Source organism: Sesamum indicum, linkage group LG4 (assembly GCF_026168435.1).
Source record: "Sesamum indicum cultivar Baizhima isolate 11 linkage group LG4, ASM2616843v1, whole genome shotgun sequence".
In the NCBI taxonomy this organism is placed as follows: domain Eukaryota; kingdom Viridiplantae; phylum Streptophyta; class Magnoliopsida; order Lamiales; family Pedaliaceae; genus Sesamum; species Sesamum indicum.
In genome coordinates, this window is record NC_142660.1 from 5,899,842 (window position 1) to 5,925,990 (window position 26,149).

General features: G+C 36.8%; 1 protein-coding gene across 12 annotated transcripts; it reads left to right on the plus strand.

Moving 5' to 3' along the window:
* The first annotated feature begins 527 nt into the window (after nucleotides 1–527).
* LOC105179765 (protein SUPPRESSOR OF QUENCHING 1, chloroplastic-like) lies at nucleotides 528–25,321 on the plus strand. Of its 12 annotated transcripts, none has more exons than XM_088879535.1 (26): nucleotides 6,064–6,185; nucleotides 6,278–9,090; nucleotides 9,382–9,977; nucleotides 10,089–10,285; nucleotides 10,580–11,486; nucleotides 11,781–12,382; nucleotides 12,494–12,690; nucleotides 12,985–13,578; nucleotides 13,689–13,885; nucleotides 14,180–14,765; nucleotides 14,877–15,073; nucleotides 15,366–15,960; nucleotides 16,072–16,272; nucleotides 16,568–17,152; nucleotides 17,266–17,462; nucleotides 17,757–18,378; nucleotides 18,463–18,639; nucleotides 18,934–19,553; nucleotides 19,640–20,301; nucleotides 20,373–20,715; nucleotides 20,826–21,209; nucleotides 21,388–21,512; nucleotides 21,852–23,997; nucleotides 24,215–24,278; nucleotides 24,623–24,699; nucleotides 25,058–25,321. In XM_088879535.1, the coding sequence occupies exons 20-23, from the start codon at nucleotides 20,581–20,583 to the stop codon at nucleotides 21,949–21,951; spliced, it is 744 nt and encodes a 247-aa protein (XP_088735661.1). In that variant the 5' UTR covers nucleotides 6,064–6,185; nucleotides 6,278–9,090; nucleotides 9,382–9,977; nucleotides 10,089–10,285; nucleotides 10,580–11,486; nucleotides 11,781–12,382; nucleotides 12,494–12,690; nucleotides 12,985–13,578; nucleotides 13,689–13,885; nucleotides 14,180–14,765; nucleotides 14,877–15,073; nucleotides 15,366–15,960; nucleotides 16,072–16,272; nucleotides 16,568–17,152; nucleotides 17,266–17,462; nucleotides 17,757–18,378; nucleotides 18,463–18,639; nucleotides 18,934–19,553; nucleotides 19,640–20,301; nucleotides 20,373–20,580; the 3' UTR covers nucleotides 21,952–23,997; nucleotides 24,215–24,278; nucleotides 24,623–24,699; nucleotides 25,058–25,321. The 12 variants fall into 12 exon arrangements, with proteins under 12 accessions (XP_088735666.1, XP_088735661.1, XP_088735660.1 ...); XM_088879534.1 differs by lacking the exon at nucleotides 25,058–25,321 and having other exon boundaries at nucleotides 21,852–21,952; nucleotides 23,854–23,997; nucleotides 24,623–24,861; XM_088879536.1 differs by lacking the exon at nucleotides 25,058–25,321 and having other exon boundaries at nucleotides 21,852–21,952; nucleotides 23,863–23,997; nucleotides 24,623–24,861.
* The last annotated feature ends 828 nt before the right edge of the window (nucleotides 25,322–26,149 follow it).

Consider the following 26,149-nt stretch of genomic DNA (forward strand, 5'->3'; position numbering starts at 1 on the left):
TCATACATCCAAACTTGGAGGGTGAAAAGGTAATAAAAATAATTATAAAGATATTTTTACAAAATACTAAAAAATACTTAAATATGAAATATATGATAGATACAACATGACACTCTCTTAATGAACGAAGAAAAACGAATAATTTTTATCGACATTTATAACACGATAATTATATTTAAATATAAATGGACTATGTGTATAATATTTTTTAAAGTATATAGGCTACGGATTTTATACACATAATATATAATAAGTTGGATATGAGATATTATCAATTTCTAATAAGAAAAATAAAATAAACTACCAAAAGAATGAAATTTTTGCTAATATTCCAATTGTCCAAGCCAAAAACAAAAGTAAAACAACATAAAATTCATTTCTTAATTTTCCAACAATCCTCTAAAACAAACCAAATTATTCTTACCTCCTTTCTTGATTGTATTTAGAAATAAATCAAAAAGAACGAAAATAATATATTGTAATTGGCCCCGGTCTATATATGTATGTATTTGTGCTGGAAGGTCTTCGTTTCCGTGTATCTATCTCCTCTGCTCTTACTGAACCTACCCCCAAAATAAAAAAGAAAGAAGAGAAATTTTGCCATTTGCCATGTCCCGAGAGAGGCCGCCTTCTCTCCGGCCAGCAGTCTTCTACTTCTAGTCGACTGCTTCCAAATATACCACAACACCACCCTAAAGGAGCAGATATAACACGAGACCCTCCAATTCCAAGAAAACCATGCGAAAACAAGAACCATTTATAGATGAAATCAAGCAGGCTGTGACAAAGAGAGAGATTCTTGAAGGATCTTGCAATCTTGAACAAAGAGAGAAGAAAAGCAGGGGGAAACCGAAGAGTTTTCTGAAAACCCCACTGCTTAAAACCCTGACAAATCAACGGATTGTTTGAGGGTTTTCATTTGGGTTTATTACTCCGGTTGATGAAAGCGAAGATGGGTTTGTTCACCAATCAGCGCACCGAGGAGAAGCAACAATGGCGGTGGTGCAACACAAAAATCCAAGAAAGAATACTTGGTAAAAACCCTCAAAACTAGTGTTCTCTTCCCACCATTTTACTCGAGCCCACCATCAAACCGCATCTACACTCACATGTTTCCACCTCTGGATTTTTCATTTCATTTGTTTAGGGTTTGAAAAGCCGGAGCAGTAGAGAAGAAAGGGCAAGAAAAAAGGAAAAGAAATTAAGTTGCCGATTTCTCTCTTCTCTATGTTTGTATCTATGTAAGTATCATTTTTAGCTCCTTAATTTTTTTATATTTCTGTAATTGTTTAACTTTTTATGGTGTTATTTAGCTTGAATCTTTTTTGTGGATGTGAACATTTGTGAATCTGTGGTTGCATGTGATTAATTTGTGGGCTTTATGGTTGAGTCGTGATTTTTTATGGCATGGGGAATGATAATTTTGATAAAAAAAGGAAGAAACTGATATCTGTTATGGGTTGTGTCTTAAAGTTAGTCCAACGAATGTTTATTCATTGAAAACAATTGTGAAATCATTTTCTATGACTTTTGTTTACTCATTAATTAAGAACCAGGCCCACCCTTCTTATCTATGCTTCTTTTTTTTGCAACTCTTCTTTTTTACTATATTACTTGGTAATTTTGATGATGCCATGTTCAACCGCCCACAGGTAATGGTTTTTCATTATCTTTTTGGTATCTCCTCGATTCTTACAAGAGTAATTGCTGGTTTTATTTTTGCATTTTATCCAGCTGAAATTTAATTTTCTTTTACTTGCTTGAAGTCATAATCAATTTGTTACTTGCTTTTACAGGGACTTGCTTACAACCCGAAGAAGAACCTCCTATATGTGGCTGACACTGAAAATCATGCTCTAAGGTAGCAGTATTCCTACGTGATTTCATTTTGCATATTGCAGTTGTCTTCCTGTTTCTGATACTAGTGAAGTTAGAAATTTTGGAGCGACGGCATACATTTTAGGACCTTGTTATGCTTGTTCTCTTTTCTACTCGGCATTGTGTGTTCCGCATTGTGATGCTTGTTGTCTGAAAACTGGAGGAAGGGAAGTTGAAGTAAATAGCAAGTAAGTACTTTGTTTGGTTGGACTAAGAATAGGGCAAGTATAAATGGAGATGACCGAGCCTGTAATTTTCTTCCCTTCTTGAATGTGAGAAAGGAAGAAATCAACTACTAAACAAGTCTTAGTCAATTATTGGTAAAACATATATGGGACATCAATAAATTTACTAATAATCTTTCTTGCTTCAAACAAGGTAGAATAGATATATCATACTTATCCATTACCAAGAGTACCTTATCTCTGGTTTCTGCTTCCCCTCCAAACATTGATATTTTTATTGTCTTTGTTATATTTTCTAACACCATTTTCCATTTCTGTTCCATTTTGGGAACCTTAAGAAAATCAATCAGAAGAGCATTCATCTGTTTTCATTGTTCCTAGTTGTTAATCATTCTTTATAATTTTCTAAGGGTCCTAGCATTAGTTACTTTGCAGGGAATTTGTATCAAACTTAATCTATAATTTGCTATTGCATTAATCTTCTACTACTGTAGGTTGGTTGATTTTGTTGATGAGTCTGTGCGGACCCTTGCTGGAAACGGAACCAAAGATTCTGACTACCAAGGAGGAGGATCAGGAACAACTCAGGCAAGATTTTTTGAACTAGAAGTATAAAATTATTAATGGACCATAAATCATGAGTATGGTCTTAATGCTGAAGGGAAAATAACATCCTTATCCAGTTATTAATATTGAAGAAATGAAACTCACTTAAGAGCACAGACTACACTTATAAGCATCAATATGTAACTTATATTCTCATTATATTTTCAGCTCCTCAATTCCCCCTGGGATGTCTGCTTTGAGCCTGTAAACGAAAATGTTTATATTGCAATGGCTGGGCAGCATCAGATCTGGAAACATAATACATTAGATGGAACTACCAGAGCTTTCAGTGGTGATGGCTATGAAAGAAATTTGAATGGTGCCAGGTACTGTATGTGTTTTCTGTTACTAGTGTGTCTGCGAAAGTCTCTTGATACCTGTGCAATTACATTTTAAGTTTGGCAGCATTCTGTGGTTTGTGTTTATTTATTACATCTTTTATGATCTTTCATGTTCTTCTTGAGAATGCTCTGGTTTATGAACAGTGGGAGTAATGATCCTTGTTTCTTATACAAATTTACTTTATGTGAGCCGTATCTCTGTTGGATATTGAAATTAGGTTATATCAGCAGTTTTGAACTAAAACTAGCTACTTGTTTATGGCTAAGCATGACACTGAATTAGCTAAACAATATAATGATGTCGTCGTGATAGCACACTGTGCAGTTTTGTGGCAAAAAAATGTATCGCTTTCTAGTATGCCGTATTATTTAGGGACCCGAAACTAGTCCTTTTATATTATGATCCTCTACTTCCATTCTGTTTTATGATTTGCTAATAATTACAGAGAAAATATAATGCGATAAATGTAATAATGCTGATGTTGCAGTAGTAGTAATAATATCAATAGTGATAATAATCGTAATAATAGGAAAAGCAGAGCTAATGTTCTATCATTTGAGCATTATTTTCGTTCATATACATCGCAATATGGACTTAACATATTATATGGCTCTGATTTTCATTAAATATATAGGTGATTATCATGTGATTGTTTACCTTTAAATGCATGTGATGCTATCCAATAGACGGTATATGCTAAGGTTATTACCCTCTTAAACCATTGCCTTGGGGGATGGATGCATTATCCAACGCTAATTAGAACCAAAATATGTTAGCATATTCAGGTAATGGGCTGTTAGTTTGTGAGATGTTTTACTGTTATGTTTGTCAAAATTTTAGATAAATGAAGAGAGAAACAAAAGAAAAGGATTTACGTAGTTCGCGCCATATGGCTATATCCATGAGGCAAATGTCCAAAGGGCTAAATTATGTTATTCTCTCTTGATTTGAGGTTATAATGTCCACCTATTTATATAGGTGAATTATATATATGAATAATGGAAAATGAATGAAATCCTTCCATAATCAAATCATAAATATATCACAAGAACCACTTATATATATTATTGTGATTTTCCAATTATTTGAAGAATCAATCCTTGATTCTCAACATTGTTCCTCAAGCTGAACATGGAGATCTTGATTGAAATGTTCAACTTGAACAACAAAGTCAAACTTTTCTTGAAGTCTTGGATATGCAACAAAAATGGAACATCCTCTTGCTGCAATTGGAAAGTTTAGTGGTACAATAATCAATGTGCACCAAGAAATGAAATGCATGAAATACATGCTACGGCAAAATCCAAGCTGGCCCTAAAACATGCTCCATGGACAAGATCTTAGATATGTGAAGAGAGAAATAAAAGACGAGGATACGTGGTTTTTTCATTTGGCCTACATACACAACACAAATGTCCAAAAGGCTAAATTATGTTATCGTAACTTGATTTGAGGTTATGACATCCGTGGTGAATCGCATATGTCAATAATGGAAATTGGAAGAAATTCTTCCAAAATCAAATCATATAAGTATCACAAAAATCACTTAGATTGTCTTGTAATTTTACAAGTATTTGAAGAATCAATTCTTTGATTCTCAACAATGTTGAAATAAGATTGGAAAGCTACTACAACACCTATTAAGAGGCACTTGTTTGTCTTTGGTGTTCTTTGTGTTTGATTAGGGAGAATTTGATTTTTACATCTGCACTTATTTTAGGCGCAACTGAAATTTTCAAAAACTTCCGTGATCTTTTTCAAATGGTTTTTCTGATTTTTTGAGACTTTTGTTTTATGTTGATACAGTTCTGCGAGCACTTCATTTGCGCAACCTTCTGGAATTACTTTGTCACCTGGTACGTGGTAAAAATTCAAAGCTAGTTGCAATATTGTTAATTCATGCAGTATTTTCACTTGTTTGTTTTGATAGATTTAAAGGAAGCATATATCGCTGATAGTGAGAGTAGCTCTATTCGGGCACTTGGCTTAAGGACAGGGGGATCGAGGCTACTCGCTGGTGGTGATCCGATTTTCTCTGACAATTTATTTAAGGTATGTCTGCTAACCAATTGGAATCTTATCGATCTTTGCACTAGTTGGATGGGATGTTGAACTTATTTGTTAGCTTGGTTGTGTTATATGTTTCAGTTCGGAGACTGTGATGGAGTAGGTTCTGAAGTTCTTCTTCAACATCCTTTAGAAGTCTTTTGCGGAAATGTGGGTCAAATTTATCTGGCGGATTCATACAATCACAAGGTACATGACATAAAATTTTAGTAATAGCGGCAAGAATTGTGCAAGTTTAAGAATGCTAAACTGTTGGAGTTATTATCATAGTTCTGTGAGTTGGCGGAAACTCATATTTTCCTTATCCTGATTTCTTGTGTCCGGAATGTGTTATTTGAGAATTGATCGGTGGAATGTGTTTATGAATTATCCATCTATGGATGTCAATATGACATCTACTAGTGATAGAAAATCCAGTGTTCGTCCCCTTCTTGGGCAAGTTGTTTATAGCACAGTTTCATGTTGCACTTTGTGATTTGGAGGCAATTTGTGCATCCAATATAGGTTGGGACTTGACAATTGTATTAAAACCGATCGCCAGTTGGGATAGTGGGAGTTTGCATGAAGAGCTGTTTGGCATGTGGGAGCTACCCCTGGAACCCCCCCGACAAAATGATTGTGATGCCCCATCCTACATGGAATAAATATTAGAAAAGTAAACACTGGGCTGCTTGTTTATTCATAATTGTTATATTTGAGTCCTTTTTGCCGACTTGTTATTTTTTACACGTTTCCTGACTGCAGTTGACGGCTGGCCATAATTGTTATATTTGAGTACTTTCTGCCGTCTTGTTACTTTACACTTTTCCTGGCTGCAGTTGATATTACTATTTAAAGATAATTTGTTGTTTGAAAATTACGTTTATGAAACTCTTCCAAGTTAGCTGATCAAAAGTTGATGGATATACTGGTATTCCATTCTGTAGGACATGGAATGAAAAATATGACTGTGACTTATGATTTGAACTTTCATGTGATCATTTGTAGGGCTGGTAAGAAAGAAACATGGTCCTTTTGATGTGCCAATATACGCGGGTTAGATTCGATTTGTGCTCTGGGGCCTAAAGCTCGAATATATGAAGTCTTTAGAGCACAGGCTCCTCTTTGGTAGATTACTTTGCCCGAGAAACTATTTATTCAGTATCACAAATATAAAAAGATCTTATTTGAATTTGAAGTTGAAACTTGATATCATGTAGGAATATGGTGCTTCAAAATGAGCCTTCTAATGCTGATGAGGATCTTGAGCTTTTTGAAGATTGTGAGTTGATTCTGAGTGTTAATCGGCCAACTGCATACGGTGGGATTTTGAGAAGCATGTGTGCTTAAGTTTTACATATAATATCCAAAAAAGGCATTGCAAAATTTGAGCATTACTTTGCGTGGACACTATATAAGATTTATATTGAGATAAGTAACTGCTACCTTTTTGCAGATATCTTCTAAGTTTTATTTTATTGTCACTGGGTTAGTCACCATTTCGTATGTATACTTACTACTTGCTTAATCAATTTTTTTAGCAATGGCAATGCAGATAAGGTAGGCTGGTGGAGGTCATAGCTCTTGCCTCGCATGTGCACCCCTTGATAGCGGCAGCCACAGCTCTACATGGCTGTCATTTTTTGATTATTGTTTGTGAGGTGCATGAAATTTGCTGCATTTTTATCTTTGCTTTGTGATTAATAGGTAAGTTTCGCAATTCTCATATGTAGAAAAGATTTGCTATGCTTGAATTTATCTTTTCTTTAGTTTCTGTAGCTCATTGTTTCTAATTAATACATTTTGACAATTGAATTATATCAGAAAGAGGTGCAAATCTCTGTAGAACTTAGTTATGGAAGACTTGTTTCAGAAAATTAAAGGAAGATATGACTTGGAACTTCCAAAACTTTGATTTATTGTTGCTTGTGCTCTCTAGGTATTATGACATATTACTCCTATTGGATTAGAGTGACTTGCCAAACAATCTTTCTTGTAATAAAGTAACAAGAGATTGGAGCCCAATATTCAATTCGACAATTGAATTAGATTAGTAGGGGAATTAATGTGTTGGAATGTGGATGTGTGGGGACTAAAAGTTTTTATTTGGGAGTTGACAATTTTTAGTGAACACCGAAACTTGTGAAGGAAGTTAGTGTCTTGAGAAAAATATGCGAATTATCCTGTAGTAGCACTTGAATTTTTTGATTGTTGTCTTGTCTTATCCCTTAGATTATGAGGAATTTTTGGTATAAGTCGAGATAAGCAGGAGAGACTAGCACTAGTGGCATATAAAAAAAAGTAGTGTGAAGTGTGTTCCATTGACTGCATCAAATGAACAATGTTCAAGAATCAACACAAAAGCCTTTGTGTGAGCTTTTGGACCAAAGCACTTTCATTTAAACAGTGCTACATTTCTTTTGATCGAGGGCATCAAACTTAGTGTGTCCATTCTAGAACTTGCTTGTGTAATGCATTTTAAGTCCGCATTCTTGTAAGATTGGTGCATGAAAGTGATAAGGGCACTTAGGAATACCCCATTACCTCAAAAGAGCCTACCTTGAATTCACCCATAGAATAACTCATTTGAGCCTTGGCTTTTCTTTTGTTGGTTAAACCACGTCATAAGCTGAATCATCCCCTTCTTGATTATCTCCTGAACTGATTTTTGAACCCATTTAAGGGGATGGTGTTGGCTTGGTTGCTTGTAAATTGACATGATGCACTGCTATCCCCAAGGAAAAGAAAAAGAGATATGGAACGAGGAAATGAAAAACAAATGATGAAACAGAAAGAACAAAGAGACGAAGAAAAAGGAGAAGAGAAAGAAGAAGAAAAAAAGAAAGGAAAGAAGAAAATATTGAGAAAAAACAAAAGAAAAAAAAAGAAAGGAAAGAAGAAGATTGAGGAAAAAAAAGGAGAAGAAAAAGAAGAAAAAAGGAAAGGAAAGAAGAAAAGATTGAGAAGAAAAAGAAGAAAAAGAAATAGAAAACGAAAAAATTGGAGGTGTTTGATTGTTCAAATTACTTGAATCGAGTTGAAAGGCAATGAGGTTGGAAGATAAGCAACTAGGTCGGCATCGCTCCTTTGAATTCATAAGCCCCAATTCGGCCTATCTTTTGCCACACCTTGTCCTAAGCCCCATTACAACCCTTGAAAAGACCCTTTGATTCATGTATTAATTTTCATTTTGTTGGCGGAGGAGATTTGATTCACAAGCAAGCCTATGGTAATGGCATTCTATGTATTGATTTGAGTGGAACCCAAATTCTTAAACACTTGAGTGGAGTGATTAGTGATTACACTCATACCTTTGTGAGAGTGTTGAGACTTGTTTCATTTTATTTTGATGAAGTCAATGGGATACTTGTGTGTTGAATATTGTATGTTGTACTGCAAGTGCTTGTCTCAGTATTGCTCGCTCTTCTTATACTATTAAGTCTTATTAGTATAGGGGATATACTTGAGTGACATGAAAGGATATTTGAGAATTGCTACTTGGATAATTTGTGTATTTGGACTGAGACATGCTTGAGGGTAGTCATGGTTTCGGTGTAGGGGAATAAGCTATATTTTAAAGCTTGTGTGCATGCTTATTCGAGTCATTGGGAAAGATTTTATTGCATACTTTAGTAATGTTAAGTTACCCCAATTTCCTAGAGGATGGGAGTGGGTGTGTAAGGTAGGTGATAGTTTTTTTCACTTCACATTGGACGTTGTAGGAGTGTGGTTTAACTCTTTTGTTCTTGTGGTGAGGGGATTTTTGTTTAGAGCTAGCATGTCTTATAATTAATGTTGTGTGTCTTCTAAGTATGAGCTTAGCTTGTGGTTTGCAGTCTATCAGAAAATTGATGTTAGCAAATCTAACACAAAAGTGCTCAGTATACAATGAAGTTGATGAGAGCAATCCACGAGAGTGTGGTTGTTAGGACTAATGGAGAGTGAATATCCAGATTTCAGCATTGAAGAGAAGTTAAATGCTTTTGTTGCGTTGATTGATCTACTCAGAGTTGGTTCCAGTATCAAAATGGAGGTAAGCCTTTTATTTTTTTTAATAGCTCCTTTATGCATTTCGTCATAAGTGTGAGTATGTTTCTTCTTCTCTCTACACAAATCTCTTGTTTGCAGTTTCTAATTTGCGATTTGGCTTTCTGAGTGATAATTGAAAAAATTCCAAGACTGTTGTATGCCCATATGCTGAAAATGATCTTGAAAACAGTGACTCTCCTTGTTTCTCATAATTGGAATGACAGGCTCGTTCTTCTGAGGTTGGGTCGCAAAATACTTGGGCTAATCCATATTAACTGTGACTAACTAATTTGAGGGCTAAAGATACAACCCAGATTCAGAGTCAGCCCTTGAATTTCTTGCCAAAACACTGCCAACGGGCTGTGGTGACATTAGGCTCCAAAGGCTGCAACGCGAAACACGGAAAAGAGGCATGTTCTATGTGCCGTGTCTTCCCACTTGACGTTTTAGTTCCAACTCTAACCACCAAAGTGGAAACAAGAAGCATCAGATGAATATCACAAGGGCAATGAGTAATGTCAGACAAACCAAAATCATTATATGAGATCTCTGCTACTGTATATAATTTTCCAAAATTCTATCTGCGACATTGACGAGGAGGAGGCTCCGGCAAAAGTTCTATCAGCGCTCATGAAATATGCTGGAAATTGGAGAATTTCTGGAAGGAAGAAAAGGGAACAGTTTCTGCAGTTAAACTCTTGCATCCATTTGTGCAAAACCTGGATAAGTATTTGGTGTCCATATTAGCACAGCAGTCATGCCTTCTAAGAAATGCCGGAAACAAATGGTGGTGGCCTGTGCACGTGGTTATTTGCAGAAGCTCGTCGGGTGGGGTGGCGCAAGCTTATGGGGACTCTTTCTCAGGCCTTAAGTTGAGCAACAACAGAAGAGGTGACCGAGTTTGGATACTGTTGATCTGTATGTACAGTAATTTTCTATTATTTTTTCTTTATATGTTTTATATTCATTCTGCTTATTATGAGCTTAGCTTGTGGTTTGCAGGCTATCAAAAAATTGATGTTAGCAAATCTAACACAAAAGTGCTGAGTATACAATGAAGCTGATGAGAGCAATCCAGGAGAGTGTGGTTGTTAGGACTAACGGAGAGTGAATATCCAGATTTCAGCATTGAAGAGAAGTTAAATGCTTTTGTTGCGTTGATTGATCTACTCAGAGTTGGTTCCAGTATCAAAATGGAGGTAAGCCTTTTATTTTTTTTAATAGCTCCTTTATGCATTTCGTTATAAGGGTGAGTATGTTTATTCTTTTCTCTGCACAAATCTCTTGTTTGCAGTTTCTAATTTACGATTTTGCTTTCTGAGTGTTAATTGAAGAAATTCTACGACTGTTGTATGCCCATATGTTGAAAATGATCTTGAAAACAGTGACTCTCCTTGTTTCTCATATTTGGAATGACATTAGGCTCGTTCTTCTGAGATTGGGTAGCAAAATACTTGGGCTAATCCATATTAACTGTGACTAACTAATTTCAGGGCTAAAGATACAACCCAGATTCAGAGTCGGCTCTTGAATTTCTTGCCAAAACACTCCAACGGGCTGTGGTGACATTAGGCTCAAAAGGCTGCAACGCGAAACACGGAAAAGAGGCATGTTCTGTGTGCCGTGTCTTCCATTTGACGTTTTAGTTCCAACTCTAACCATCAAAGTGGAAACAAGAAGCATCATATGAACATCACAAGGGCAATGAGTAATGTCAGACAAACCAAAATCATTATATGAGATCTCTGCTACTGCATATAATTTTCCAAAATTCTATCTGCGACATTGACGAGGAGGAGGCTCCGGCAAAAGTTCTATCAGCGCTCATGACATATGCTGGAAATTGGAGAATTTTCTGGAAGGAAGAAAAGGGAACAGTTTCTGCAGTTAAACTCTTGCATCCATTTGTGCAAAACCTGGATAAGTATTTGGTGTCCATATTAGCACAGCAGTGATGCCTTCTATGAAATGCCAGAAACAAATGGTGGTGGCCTGTGCACGTGGTTATTTGCAGAAGCTCGTCGGGTGGGCTGGCGCAAGTTTATGGGGACTCTTTCTCAGGCCTTAAGTTGAGCAACAGCAGAAGAGGTGACCGAGTTTGGATACTGTTGATCTGTATGTACAGTAATTTTCTATTATTTTTTCTTTATATGTTTTATATTCATTCTGCTTAGTATGAGCTTAGCTTGTGGTTTGCAGGCTATCAAAAAATTTATGTTAGCAAATCTAACACAAAAGTGCTGAGTATACAATGAAGCTGATGAGAGCAATCCAGGAGAGTGTGGTTGTTAGGACTAACTAACGGAGAGTGAATATCCAGATTTCAGCATTAAAGAGATGTTAAATGCTTTTGTTGCGTTGATTGATCTACTCAGAGTTGGTTCCAGTATCAAAATGGAGGTAAGCCTTTTATTTTTTTTAATAGCTCCTTTATGCATTTCGTTATAAGCGTGAGTATGCTTCTTCTTCTCTTTGCACAAATCTCTTGTTTGCAGTTTCTAATTTGCGATTTTGCTTTCTGAGTGTTAATTGAAGAAATTCTATGACTGTTGTATGCCCATATGCTGAAAATGATCTTGAAAACAGTGATTCTCCTTGTTTCTCATAATTGTAATGACATTAGGCTCGTTCTTCTGAGACTGGGTAGCAAAATACTTGGGCTAATCCATATTAACTGTGACTAACTAATTTCAGGGCTAAAGATACAACCCAGATTCAGAGTCGGCCCTTGAATTTCTTGCCAAAACACTCCAACGGGCTGTGGTGACATTACGCTCCAAAGGCTGCAACGCGAAACACGGAAAAGAGGCATGTTCTGTGTGCCGTGTCTTCCACTTGACGTTTTAGTTCCAACTCTAACCATCAAAGTGGAAACAAGAAGCATCAGATGAATATCACAAGGGCAATGAGTAATGTCAGACAAACCAAAATCATTATATGAGATCTCTGCTACTGTAAGTCTGTATATAATTTTCCAAAATTATATCTGCGACATTGGCGAGGAGGAGGCTCCGGCAAAAGTTCTATCAGCGCTCATGAAATATGCTGGAAATTGGAGAATTTTCTGGAAGGAAGAAATGGGAACAGTTTCTGCAGTTAAACTCTTGCATCCATTTGTGCAAAACCTGGATAAGTATTTGGTGTCCATATTAGCACAGCAGTCATGCCTTCTAAGAAATGCCAGAAACAAATGGTGGTGGCCTGTACACGTGGTTATTTGCAGAAGCTCGTCGGTGGGGTGGCGCAAGTTTATGGGGACTCTTTCTCAGGCCTTAAGTTGAGCAACAACAGAAGAGGTGACCGAGTTTGGATACTGTTGATCTGTATGTACAGTAATTTTCTATTATTTTTTCTTTATATGTTTTATATTCATTCTGCTTATTATGAGCTTAGCTTGTGGTTTGCAGGCTATCAAAAAATTGATGTTAGCAAATCTAACACAAAAGTGCTGAGTATACAATGAAGCTGATGAGAGCAATCCAGGAGAGTGTGGTTGTTAGGACTAACGGAGAGTGAATATCCAGATTTCAGCATTGAAGAGAAGTTAAATGCTTTTGTTGCGTTGATTGATCTACTCAGAGTTGGTTCCAGTATCAAAATGGAGGTAAGCCTTTTATTTTTTTTAATAGCTCCTTTATGCATTTCGTTATAAGGGTGAGTATGTTTATTCTTTTCTCTGCACAAATCTCTTGTTTGCAGTTTCTAATTTACGATTTTGCTTTCTGAGTGTTAATTGAAGAAATTCTACGACTGTTGTATGCCCATATGTTGAAAATGATCTTGAAAACAGTGACTCTCCTTGTTTCTCATATTTGGAATGACATTAGGCTCGTTCTTCTGAGATTGGGTAGCAAAATACTTGGGCTAATCCATATTAACTGTGACTAACTAATTTCAGGGCTAAAGATACAACCCAGATTCAGAGTCGGCTCTTGAATTTCTTGCCAAAACACTCCAACGGGCTGTGGTGACATTAGGCTCAAAAGGCTGCAACGCGAAACACGGAAAAGAGGCATGTTCTGTGTGTCGTGTCTTCCATTTGACGTTTTAGTTCCAACTCTAACCATCAAAGTGGAAACAAGAAGCATCATATGAACATCACAAGGGCAATGAGTAATGTCAGACAAACCAAAATCATTATATGAGATCTCTGCTACTGCATATAATTTTCCAAAATTCTATCTGCGACATTGACGAGGAGGAGGCTCCGGCAAAAGTTCTATCAGCGCTCATGAAATATGCTGGAAATTGGAGAATTTTCTGGAAGGAAGAAATGGGAACAGTTTCTGCAGTTAAACTCTTGCATCCATTTGTGCAAAACCTGGATAAATATTTGGGTCCATATTAGCACAGCAGTCATGCCTTCTAAGAAATGCCGGAAACAAATGGTGGTGGCCTGTGCACGTGGTTATTTGCAGAAGCTCATCGGGTGGGGTGGCGCAAGTTTATGGGGACTCTTTCTCAGGCCTTAAGTTGAGCAACAACAGAAGAGGTGACGAGTTTGGATACTGTTGATCTGTATGTACAGTAATTTTCTATTATTTTTTCTTTATATGTTTTATATTCATTCTGCTTAGTATGAGCTTAGCTTGTGGTTTGCAGGCTATCAAAAAGTTGATGTTAGCAAATCTAACACAAAAGTGCTGAGTATACAATGAAGCTGATGAGAGCAATCCAGGAGAGTGTGGTTGTTAGGACTAACGGAGAGTGAATATCCAGATTTCAGCATTGAAGAGAAGTTAAATGCTTTTGTTGCGTTGATTGATCTACTCAGAGTTGGTTCCAGTATCAAAATGGAGGTAAGCCTTTTATTTTTTTTAATAGCTCCTTTATGCATTTCGTTATAAGGGTGAGTATGTTTATTCTTTTCTCTGCACAAATCTCTTGTTTGCAGTTTCTAATTTGCGATTTTGCTTTCTGAGTGTTAATTGAAGAAATTCTACGACTGTTGTATGCCCATATGCTGAAAATGATCTTGAAAACAGTGACTCTCCTTGTTTCTCATATTTGGAATGACATTAGGCTCGTTCTTCTGAGATTGGGTAGCAAAATACTTGGGCTAATCCATATTAACTGTGACTAACTAATTTCAGGGCTAAAGATACAACCCAGATTCAGAGTCGGCCCTTGAATTTCTTGCCAAAACACTGCCAACGGGCTGTGTGACATTAGGCTCCAAAGGCTGCAACGCGAAACACGGAAAAGAGGCATGTTCTATGTGCCGTGTCTTCCACTTGACGTTTTAGTTCCAACTCTAACCACCGAAGTGGAAACAAGAAGCATCAGATGAACATCACAAGGGCAATGAGTAATGTCAGACAAACCAAAATCATCATATGAGATCTCTGCTACTGTATATAATTTTCCAAACTTCTATCTGCGACATTGACGAGGAAGAGGCTCCGGCAGAAGATCTATCAGCGTTCATATGCTGGAAATTGAAGAATTTTCTGGAGGGAAGAAAAGGGAACAGTTTCTGCAGTTAAACTCTTGCATCCATTTGTGCAAAACCTGGAAGTATTTGGTGTCCATATTAGCAGCAGTGATGCTTTCTAAGAAATGCCGGAAACAAATGGTGGTGGCCTGTGCACGTGGTTATTTGCAGAAGCTCGTCGGGTGGGGTGGCGCAAGTTTATGGGGACTCTTTCTCAGGCCTTAAGTTGAGCAACAACAGAAGAGGTGACCGAGTTTGAATACTGTTGATCTGTATGTACAGTAATTTTCTAGTATTTTTTCTTTATATGTTTTATATTCATTCTGCTTAGTATGAGTTTAGCTTGTGGTTTGCAGGCTATCAAAAAATTGATGTTAGCAAATCTAACACAAAAGTGCTGAGTATACAATGAAGCTGATGAGAGCAATCCAGGAGAGTGTGGTTGTTAGGACTAACGGAGAGTGAATATCCAGATTTCAGCATTGAAGAGAAGTTAAATGCTTTTGTTGCGTTGATTGATCTACTCAGAGTTGGTTCCTGTATCAAAATGGAGGTAAGCCTTTTATTTTTTTAGTAGCTCCTTTATGCATTTCGTTATAAGGGTGAGTATGTTTGTTCTTTTCTCTGCACAAATCTCTTGTTTGCAGTTTCTAATTTGCGATTTTGCTTTCTGAGTGTTAATTGAAGAAATTCTACGACTGTTGTATGCCCATATGCTGAAAAGATCTTGAATACAGTGACTCTCCTTGTTTCTCATATTTGGAATGACATTAGGCTCGTTCTTCTGAGATTGGGTAGCAAAATACTTGGGCTAATCCATATTAACTGTGACTAACTAATTTCAGGGCTAAAGATACAACCCAGAATCAGAGTCGGCCGTCGAATTTCTTGCCAAAACACTGCCAACGGGGTGTGGTGACGTTACGCTCCAAAGGCTGCAATGCGAAACACGGAAAAGAGGCATGTTCTATGTGCCGTGTCTTCCACTTGACGTTTTAGTTCCAACTCTAACCATCAAAGTGGAAACAAGAAGCATCAGATGAATATCACAAGGGCAATGAGTAATGTCAGACAAACCAAAATCATTATATGAGATCTTTGCTACTGTATATAATTTTCCAAAATTCTATCTGCGACATTGACGAGGAGGAGGCCCCGGCAAAAGTTCTATCAGCGCTCATGACATATGCTGGAAATTGGAGAATTTTCTGGAAGGAAGAAAAGGGAACAGTTTCTGCAGTTAAACTCTTGCATCCATTTGTGCAAAACCTGGATAAATATTTGGGTCCATATTAGCACAGCAGTCATGCCTTCTAAGAAATGCCGGAAACAAATGGTGGTGGCCTGTGCACGTGGTTATTTGCAGAAGCTCGTCGGGTGGGCTGGCGCAAGTTTATGGGGACTCTTTCTCAGGCCTTAAGTTGAGCAACAACAGAAGAGGTGACCGAGTTTGGATACTGTTAATCTCTATGTACAGTAATTTTCTATTATTTTTTCTTTATATGTTTTATATTCATTCTGCTTAGTATGAGCTTAGCTTGTGGTTTGCAGGCTATCAAAAAATTTATGTTAGCAAATCTAACACAAAAGTGCTGAGTATACAATGAAGCTGATGAGAGCAATCCAGGAGAGTGTGGTTGTTAGGACTAACTAACGGAGAGTGAATATCCAGATTTCAGTATTAAAGAGAAGTTAAATGCTTTTGTTGCGTTGATTGATCTAATCAGAGTTGGTTCCAGTATCAAAATGGAGGTAAGCCTTTTATTTTTTTTAATAGCTCCTGTATGCATTTCGTTATAAGGGTGAGTATGTTTCTTCTTCTCTCTACACAAATCTCTTGTTTGCAGTTTCTAATTTGCGATTTTGCTTTCTGAGTGTTAATTGAAGAAATCCTACGACTGTTGTATGCTCATATGCTGAAAATGATCTTCAAAACAGTGACTCTCCTTGTTTCTCATAATTGGAATGACATTAGGCTCCTTCTTCTGAGGTTGGGTCGCAAAATACTTGGGCTAATCCATATTAACTGTGACTAACTAATTTCAAGGCTAAAGATACAACCCAGATTCAGAGGCGGCCCTTGAATTTCTTGCCAAAACACTGCCAACGGGCTGTGGTGACATTAGGCTCCAAAGGCTGCAACGCGAAACACGGAAAAGAGGCATGTTCTATGTGCCGTGTCTTCCACTTGACGTTTTAGTTCCAACTGTAACCATCAAAGTGGAAACAAGAAGCATCAGATGAACATCATAAGGGCAATGAGTAATGTCAGACAAACCAAAATCATTATATGAGATCTCTGCTACTGTATATAATTTTCCAAAATTCTATCTGCGACTTTGACGAGGCGGAGGCTCCGGAAAAAGTTCTATCAGCGCTCATGAAATATGCTGGAAATTGGAGAATTTTCTGGAAGGAAGAAAAGGGAACAGTTTCTGCAGTTAAACTCTTGCATCCATTTGTGCAAAACCTGGATAAGTATTTGGTGTCCATATTAGCAGCAGTCATGCCCTCTAAGAAATGCCGGAAACAAATGGTGGTGGCCTGTGCACGTGGTTATTTGCAGAAGCTCGTCGGGTGGGCTTTTATGGGGACTCTTTCTCAGGCCTTAAGTTGAGCAACAACAGAAGAGGTGACCGAGTTTGGATACTGTTAATCTGTATGTACAGTAATTTTCTATTATTTTTTCTTTATATGTTTTATATTCATTCTGATTAGTATTGAGCTTTAGCTTGTGGTTTGCAGTCTATCAAAAAATTGATGTTAGCAAATCTAACACAAAAATGCTGAGTATACAATGAAGTTGATGAGAGCAATCCAGGAGGGTGTGGTTCTTAGGACTAATGGAGAGTGAATATCCAGATTTCAGCATTGAAGAGAAGTTAAATGCTTTTGTTGCGTTGATTGATCTACTCAGAGTTGGTTCCAGTATCAAAATGGAGGTAACCCTTTCATTTTTTTTAATAGCTCCTTTATGCATTTTGTTATAAGGGTCAGTATGTTTCTTCTTCTCTCTACACAAATCTCTTGTTTGCAGTTTCTAATTTGCGATTTTGCTTTCTGAGTGTTAATTGAAGAAATTCTATGACTGTTGTATGCCCATATGCTGAAAATGATCTTGAAACCAGTTACTCTCCTTGTTTCTCATAATTGGAATGACATTAGGCTCGTTCTTCTGTGATTGGGTCGCAAAATACATGGGCTAATCCATATTAACTGTGACTAACTAATTTCAGGGCTAAAGATACAACCCAGATTCAGAGTCGGCCGTCGAATTTCTTGCCAAAACACTGCCAACGGGGTGTGGTGACGTTACGCTCCAAAGGCTGCAACGCGAAACACGGAAAAGACGCATGTTCTATGTGCCGTGTCTTCCACTTGACGTTTTAGTTCCAACTCTAACCATCAAAGTGGAAACAAGAAGCATCAGATGAATATCACAAGGGCAATGAGTAATGTCAGACAAACCAAAATCATTATATGAGATCTTTGCTACTGTATATAATTTTCCAAAATTCTATCTGCGACATTGACGAGGAGGAGGCCCCGGCAAAAGTTCTATCAGCGCTCATGACATATGCTGGAAATTGGAGAATTTTTTGGAAGGAAGAAAAGGGAACAGTTTCTGCAGTTAAACTCTTGCATCCATTTGTGCAAAACCTGGATAAATATTTGGGTCCATATTAGCACAGCAGTCATGCCTTCTAAGAAATGCCGGAAACAAATGGTGGTGGCCTGTGCACGTGGTTATTTGCAGAAGCTCGTCGGGTGGGCTGGCGCAAGTTTATGGGGACTCTTTCTCAGCCCTTAAGTTGAGCAACAACAGAATAGGTTACCGAGTTTGGATACTGTTGATCTGTATGTACAGTAATTTTCTATTATTTTTTCTTTATATGTTTTATATTCATTCTGCTTAGTATGAGCTTAGCTTGTGGTTTGCAGGCTATCAAAAAATTTATGTTAGCAAATCTAACACAGAAGTGCTGAGAGCAATCCAGGAGAGTGTGGTTGTTAGGACTAACGGAGAGTGAATATGCAGATTTCAGCATTGAAGAGAAGTTAAATGCTGTTGTTGCGTTGTTTGATCTACTCAGAGTTGGTTCCAGTATCAAAATGGAGGTAAGCCTTTTATTTTTTTTAATAGCTCCTTTATGCATTTCGTTATAAGGGTGAGTATGTTTCTTCTTCTCTCTACACAAATCTCTTGTTTGTTGTTTCTAATTTGCGATTTTGCTTTCTAAGTGTTAATTGAAGAAATTCTACGACTGTTGTATGCCCATATGCTGAAAATGATCTTGAAAACAGTGACTCTCCTTGTTTCTCATATTTGGAATGACATTAGGCTCATTCTTCTGAGATTGGGTAGCAAAATACTTGGGCTAATCCATATTAACTGTGACTAATTAATTTCAGGGCTAAAGATACAACCCAGATTCAGAGTCGGCCCTTGAATTTTTGCCAAAACACTGCCAACGGGCTGTGGTGACATTAGGCTGCAAAGGCTGCAACGCGAAACACGGAAAAGACGCATGTTCTATGTGCTGTGTCTTCCACTTGACGTTTTAGTTCCAACTCTAACCATCAAAGTGGAAACAAGAAGCATCAGATGAACATCACAAGGGCAATGAGTAATGTCAGACAAACCAAAATCATTATATGAGATCTCTGCTACTGTATATAATTTTCCAAAATTCTATCTGCGACATTGACGAGGAGGAGGCTCCGGCAAAAGTTCTATCAGCACTCATGAAATATGCTGGAAATTGGAGAATTTTCTGGAAGGAAGAAAAGGGAACAGTTTCTGCAGTTAAACTCTTGCACCCATTTGTGCAAAACCTGGATAAGTATTTGGTGTCCATATTAGCAGCAGTCATGCCTTCTAAGAAATGCCGGAAACAAATGGTGGTGGCCTGTGCACGTGGTTATTTGTAGAAGCTCGTCGGGTGGGCTGGCGCATGTTAATGGGGACTCTTTCTCAGTCCTTAAGTTGAGCAACAACAGAAGAGGTGACCGAGTTTGGATACTGTTGATCTGTATGTACAGTAATTTTCTATTATTTTTTCTTTATATGTTTTATATTCATTCTGTTTGGTATGTGAGCTTAGCTTGTGGTTTGCAGGCTATAAAAAAATTGATGTTAGCAAATCTAACACAAAAGTGCTGACTATACAATGAAGCTGATGAGAGCAATCCAGGAGAGTGTGGTTGTTAGGACTAACGGAGCTAAAGAGACAACCCAGATTCAGAGTCGGCCCTTGAATTTCTTGCCAAAACACGGCGAACGGGCTGTGGTGACATTAGTCTCCAAAGGTTGCAACGCGAAATACGGAAAAGAGGCATGTTCTATGTGCCGTGTCTTCCACTTGACGTTTTAGTTCCAACTCTAACCACCAAAGTGGAAACAAGAAGCATGAGATGAACATCACAAGGGCAATGAGTAATGTCAGACAAACCAAAATCATCATATGAGATCTCTGCTACTGTATATAATTTTCCAAAATTCTATCTGCGACATTAACGAGGAGGAGGCTCCGGCGAAAGTTCTATCAGCGCTCATGAAATTTGCTGGAAATTGGAGGATTTTCTGGAAGGAAGAAAAGTGAACAGTTTCTGCAGTTAAACTCTTGCATCCATTTGTGCAAAGCCTGGATAAGTATTTGGTCCATATTAGCAGCAGTCATGCCTTCTAAGAAATGCCGGAAACAAATGGTGGTGGCCTATGCATGTGGTTATTTGCAGAAGCTCTGGTTTTCATTCTTGAAGTTCTCTTGCCAATACAAGGTATGCTGATCTCATAGATAGCGGTTTGTTAAGAATTCTATCTTGCGCTCTAAAATGGAAATTTTGTGTAGAAGAGATTCCGTTGCAGCAAAGAGCCGCAGCAGCTTTGCTATTAGGGAAGCTTGTTGGCCAGACTATGCATGGGCCTAGAGTGGCGATAAGTCTGGCAAGATTTCTGCCTGATTTCCTTGTCTCGGTAATCAGGGATGGTCCTGGTGAAGCAGTTGTGATTGCTCTTGAACAAACAACAAAACTCCTGAACTAGTCTGGACTCCAGCAATGGCTGCATCGTTGTCTGCACAAATAGCAACTATGGCTTCGGATCTGTACCGTGAACAGGTGAAAGGACGTGTTGTTGATTGGGATGTACCTGAGCAGGCCTCTGGCCAACAGGAGATGGGAAATGAACCTCAGGTATAACTGCTGTGTGCTGCAGATGTACTCTTTTGTTTTTGATTGATTACATGGATGTTCTAAAGAACGCTAATTCTGTTTAATGACTTACATCATGTATTGCTGTCTAGGTTGGAGGGATCTATGTTAGGTTATTCCTGAAAGATCCCAAATTTCCACTTAGAAATCCCAAGAGATTTCTTGAAGGGCTGCTGGATCAGTACCTTACATCCGTTGCCGCCTCACAATATGATGGCCAAGCTGTTGACACTGAACTTCCTCTACTTCTTTCTGCTGCCCCGGTCTCTTTACTCAGGATGTACCCCGCTCTTGCAGATCATGTTGGATATCTTGGTTATGTGCCCAAACTTGTGTCTGCAGTAGCCCATGGAGCAAGCAGAGAAACAATAGCTTCAGAAACCTATGTATCTGAGGATGGTTCGTCGCACAAAATTCACAAACTCCTCCGGAGCGAGTTCGCCTTAATTGTTTACGTGTTCTACATTAGCTTGCAGGTAGCACCACCTGTGCAGAAGCTATGGCAGCCACTAGTATTGGGACACCCCAGATATGCTGTGGTTTTAAGCAGCCCCCCTTTCTTCCCCTCCAAGAAAATATCATACAAAAGATGTGTTTATCTGATTAAACATCTGTTGCTAAGTTTGGTATTGTTCTGATGAGCTTTTTCTTCAGGTAGTTCCACTTCTGTCGAACGCGATTGGTTGGCAAGGTGGAAGCATCCTAGCTCTTGAAACCTTAAAGCGTGTTGTAGTTGCAGGGAATCGAGCAAGAGATGCACTTGTTGCACAGGGTCTCAAGTGAGCATCAATATCTCTTTAGACCCTAAGTTGTAGAATTGTTATGCATGTGAAATGTGCAGACGTGGTTAATGAAACAACAATGCGCATAAATTCATCTGTGTTTTCATGATAAATTTTCTAAGATGGGTGCATAAGTAATGCAAATCATGCAATTAGTATTTATTAGATACAAAGTAATTTTCGGCCCACAACATGCAATTATCTGTCACCTGGGCTAAGATATGGGTGGGTGATTGAGTCTGTTTTTAGAATATTATTGGGATATGCATCCTGATAAATCTACTGTTGCATGTTCTCCGTGTCATGCAATAGTAACATGGCATATAATTGTTGTAGGGTTGGTCTTGTGGAAATTCTTCTTGGCCTTCTTGACTGGCGAGCTGGGGGAAGAAATGGGCTTTGTTCACAGATGAACTGGAATGAGTCTTCAAATTGAGGTCTGTACCATATCATGATTTGTGTGAACACATACTGCCTTTTCTGCATGGTGGTTTGGAAAATTCAGATGGTGCCTTTAGATTAAATGATAAATGGCTTTATATCCAAGTATAGAACATTTGCAATGAACTAACATAAAATGCCAGACCAACCTTGTGGGACAGAAGTGGTGCATAATTAGCAAAAGAAATTATGTTCTGAATTCATATGATAAGTTGCTCAAGGTGGTCTGAGTTCTATTTTTTTTAATTTCTCCAGAAATATATTTGTGTTTATAATCTCTTTGTGGTCATAATCCTTTTGCTGTGGGATCTTCCATGTTTCCTTCAAAGGACAAGGAAAAACAATATGCACACCAAAATGAAAAGCTCTAAAAGGATTAGTAGTTTACAAGTCCTTGTTAAAAGCTTTTCTTGAGGTATTGTGATTGTTCCGTGAGTTTTTTGATTAGCATGCGAGAATACTAAGTGAATAATGATTTATTTAGGCTTAAGAAAATTAAAGCTGTTGAGAAGATTTCTGTATCTTCGTTTCACATGTATCTTTGATCTGCTTTGCACTGTAGATGCAGTCTTATTAAGGAGTTCTTCCATACTCTCGCATAGGATGGGCAGGATAAGGTCAGCTAATAGTGGGGTCTAGTTTTGATCTAGGTAATAGAACCGCCAGGATAATAGATCATATGCTCTGAATTTGTGGGTTGATCATGCATAGTGCATGAGTTTTAATGCATTTAGTGGGTAATGTTGTGACACTGCAGATTATCAGGAAACATGGAGTGTAAATGAATTTTTGAAAAGCATGAATTGTTCTGAAATAATTTACATGCCAAATGTATGTGATACATGAATTAAATATTGAAAAGCATATTTTTTTTTAAAACTAATTTGCACACCAAGTATATGTGAAACACAATTGACAGATATGATGGTTTTTAGAATTCAATGGATCTTTTAGTAATTTAATATTCAAGAAAAGGTGTCATATTTTGTTGTAACGAATCTTCCAATAGACGTTATTGGTGATATTCTTCTTTTTTAGTAAGTTTGGGTAAGATAAAAAGTGATGAGCTCCTGCTTAAGTATTGTTTCATTTGGTAATTTACTGTGAAGCTTTGTGAGTACATGTATCATGAATGATTATGCTACTCAAGATTGGTTTATGATCAGCTACCCCCAAAACCCTTCTATTGTATTTTGGTCTCTGAAATATGCAACATGTTAATAGATTAGATCTGAAACTTTGAAATGATTAAGCAGGCTGTTCAATTTGAGAATTGGAGTTCATTGGGTTTAGGCCTTGAATTGGTATCCTTTTGTCTATACCTGTGTATCATCCAGAATGGTACCGTGATGCCAATCAGGATCACCATGAACTCGGTGCTTCCTGTCTCCATCATGTCATCTGTACATTGTACTAACTTGTATTGAACTACTCTAGCTCTTTGCGGATCTTGGGGATCTGAATTAATACATTATTCAATTTCTATAGGCAGTTGCTCATCATCTTGTAATAAAAATTATTGGAGGTTTTCGCTGGTTTTACTCAATCCAGGCTTAAAACTCGGCTTCATATTGCACAGTTGGTGAAGGTGAAGGATACATCAGCTAAACTTAAGCAAGCTAGTGAAACATAATATCAAGTTGAAGTTAGTGTCATTTTGTCTCTTTGCTTAACAAATGATCCAGCAGTTGTATTTTGTCATATTTCATCTATTCTGTCTATTTTAACCATTTATGTGTCATGATTGCCTGCAAATTGTGGTGTCCTAGAAATCTTGCAATCTCTTGAAACTCAAACAATGCAAATAGACTTTGTTTGTAGTTTTTTTGTTTAAAATTTATGGGGCAATAAAATGATGTTTGAACTTTTTTTTGCACCAATCTCTGATGCGTGCTAGATGGTCTAGATGGTTTGATTTCCATACAGGCAACGAAGAAAATTACACCGCCAAACTTGCGAAAGACTTTCACGCATATTTGAAAGTCTGCTTAGAGGGAGACGGCGAGTACTCCTTTTGTTCCCCAAGCCATCTTCCTTCTAGGTAATATATTCTATGGGATAGGATGCTATCCAAATGAGTTCAACTCTGGAATTTTCTTTTGTTTGTGTTTTCGGTAATGACAAAACTATGGACAATATTTTATAGTTTGTGAAATTTGCATTGACTGGTGGACCATTTACGTAATCTCATACCACTTTCTATGTTAAACTATATTGTTAGGATGTGGCTTAGATTTTGAAACTACTATCTCCTGCAGCTACTCAGCAGGCGATGCAGATATAAGAGTCCGATACAGTGAGCTCGTCTTGTGAATCTAGGAGGTATACCAATTAAGGAATTTTAACGTTTGTGGTAAATGTAATTTGAAAATGGCAAACATATAATAAACCATCTTTTCATCAACAGGCCATTGTAAATTTGGTTTAGCATGAAATTGAAATGAGATTCACTATTTGCGGACTATACATAGTGTTTGTAACTTTGTAAAAGTACTTGCATTTGTGGTTTCTCATCCAACATATGTTATGGTACCCGTCGCATATGCAACTTCATCAAATTTGTCTTGTCGCCCTCTAATTTATAGTTCTTTCTTTTTCTTTCATTTTTGTCTTCCATCTTTCTTTTAAACTCTTCCAATGAAGTTCATCACATAATTTTCTTTCAGTTGCATTTGCTACACTTGTTGAGAAGACCACGGTGATGTTTCTGGAAGTGCTTTAGTATTGGTGTTCCGTGGTGCAGGTGACTATTCGTATGCTATCATATCATTTTATCATTTGTCCCCTAATGTTGTGTTGTTGGGTTCTCATTTTATTGGATTTTTGACTAATTGGAGTGTATTTCTTCATTGTTTTTGCTGCTCTGATTAATTTATCTAGTAATAATAGTGTTTGTGTTCTACCACCTTGCATATTGGCTTCTTTGCTGCTAAAACTCTGTTATTGTTCTCCATTTTCAACGTTCTTGTTTACAGCATATATAGACAACTAACATATTGTAGAACTCTTGTAAAGCTAATCTACTCTTGTAGTAGAGATTGTGTTCTTGCTTGAGTCCATGTTGAAGTAACTTCCTCCTCGCTTATACAACTCTTTGACAGCATAAGAATTGGCGGGTGAGTAATACAGTTGTTGAACAAAACCTTCCTGTCAAAAAGGTAAGAATAGACCCATCCTCATACACTCATTTATTATTTAAAAGGGTATCAATAAAATATAAGTAGTGTTACACTTTTATTATAGTATAATATAATAATATATATAACTGTAAATGAAAAGGATACTAAGTTATTGTATATATTATAAATTTATGAATGATTTGATATTATATTTCTTCATTTATGACTGCCGTAAATAATTTTATAATTATTTTTTAGTTTTTAATTTATTTGCATAGGATAATGGAGATAGTATTTGTCGTTTTTTATATTTTTTCTTTTTTTTGTGATGACAATTATATCTCTTTCTTATAATAATAGATTGTTAAATTATGTATAGTAACTTTGTAATTAGTTAATTCATGTAAAATCAAGTTAGTAGTTGAATTCTAACTTGGATGTTATATGATAATTGGTTTTCAATGGAAATGGTTTATATGCAAATTATATTGCATAATAATAATTATTTATGATTTATTATTTATTAAAAATTACTTGTAATGAGAAAGTCACCATTATTTCATTTATTTTATATTTGTTTCACTTATTAATTAATTTCTTATTTTATTTGTCATGTTGTGGGGAAAATATATTTTAAAATTGATGGAACGAATTGGAGTGCTACAAATTAAAATTTTAATTGATTATTTAATTTAAAGATTAATTAAGAATTTAATGATTTAGAAATTACATGTTGCTAGAAAAACTATTAAGTAGACCAAATATTTTAATGCAGTATATATGTCAAGTAGTAAGATATCAATTATCTATAGGCTTGTTACACACACATACACACAGATATATATATATAATTATATTTGTTGTCATTATTTATGATTTTGATGACTTTGAATTTTAATGTTTATAAATTTTTATAAATTTGGTTTGAAATTTGACCAAATTCGTAAGAATTTGTAAACGTTAAAGATAAAAAATCACGTCAATGGCTAAATGGATCAAAATTAATCTTATATGTAAATATTTGGAACCACGTTACCAAGGCATTTATTTGTACTTTTTGAATTTTATAATAAT

Bases quoted from the DNA above. Each gene is read 5' to 3' on its own strand.
- LOC105179765 (XM_088879535.1), top strand. From the start codon at position 20,581: ATGGCTGCATCGTTGTCTGCACAAATAGCAACTATGGCTTCGGATCTG. The intron at 20,716-20,825 runs GTATAACTGCTG...ATTGCTGTCTAG, and splicing joins AGATGGGAAATGAACCTCAG to GTTGGAGGGATCTATGTTAG. The intron at 21,210-21,387 runs GTAGCACCACCT...CTTTTTCTTCAG, and splicing joins TGTTCTACATTAGCTTGCAG to GTAGTTCCACTTCTGTCGAA.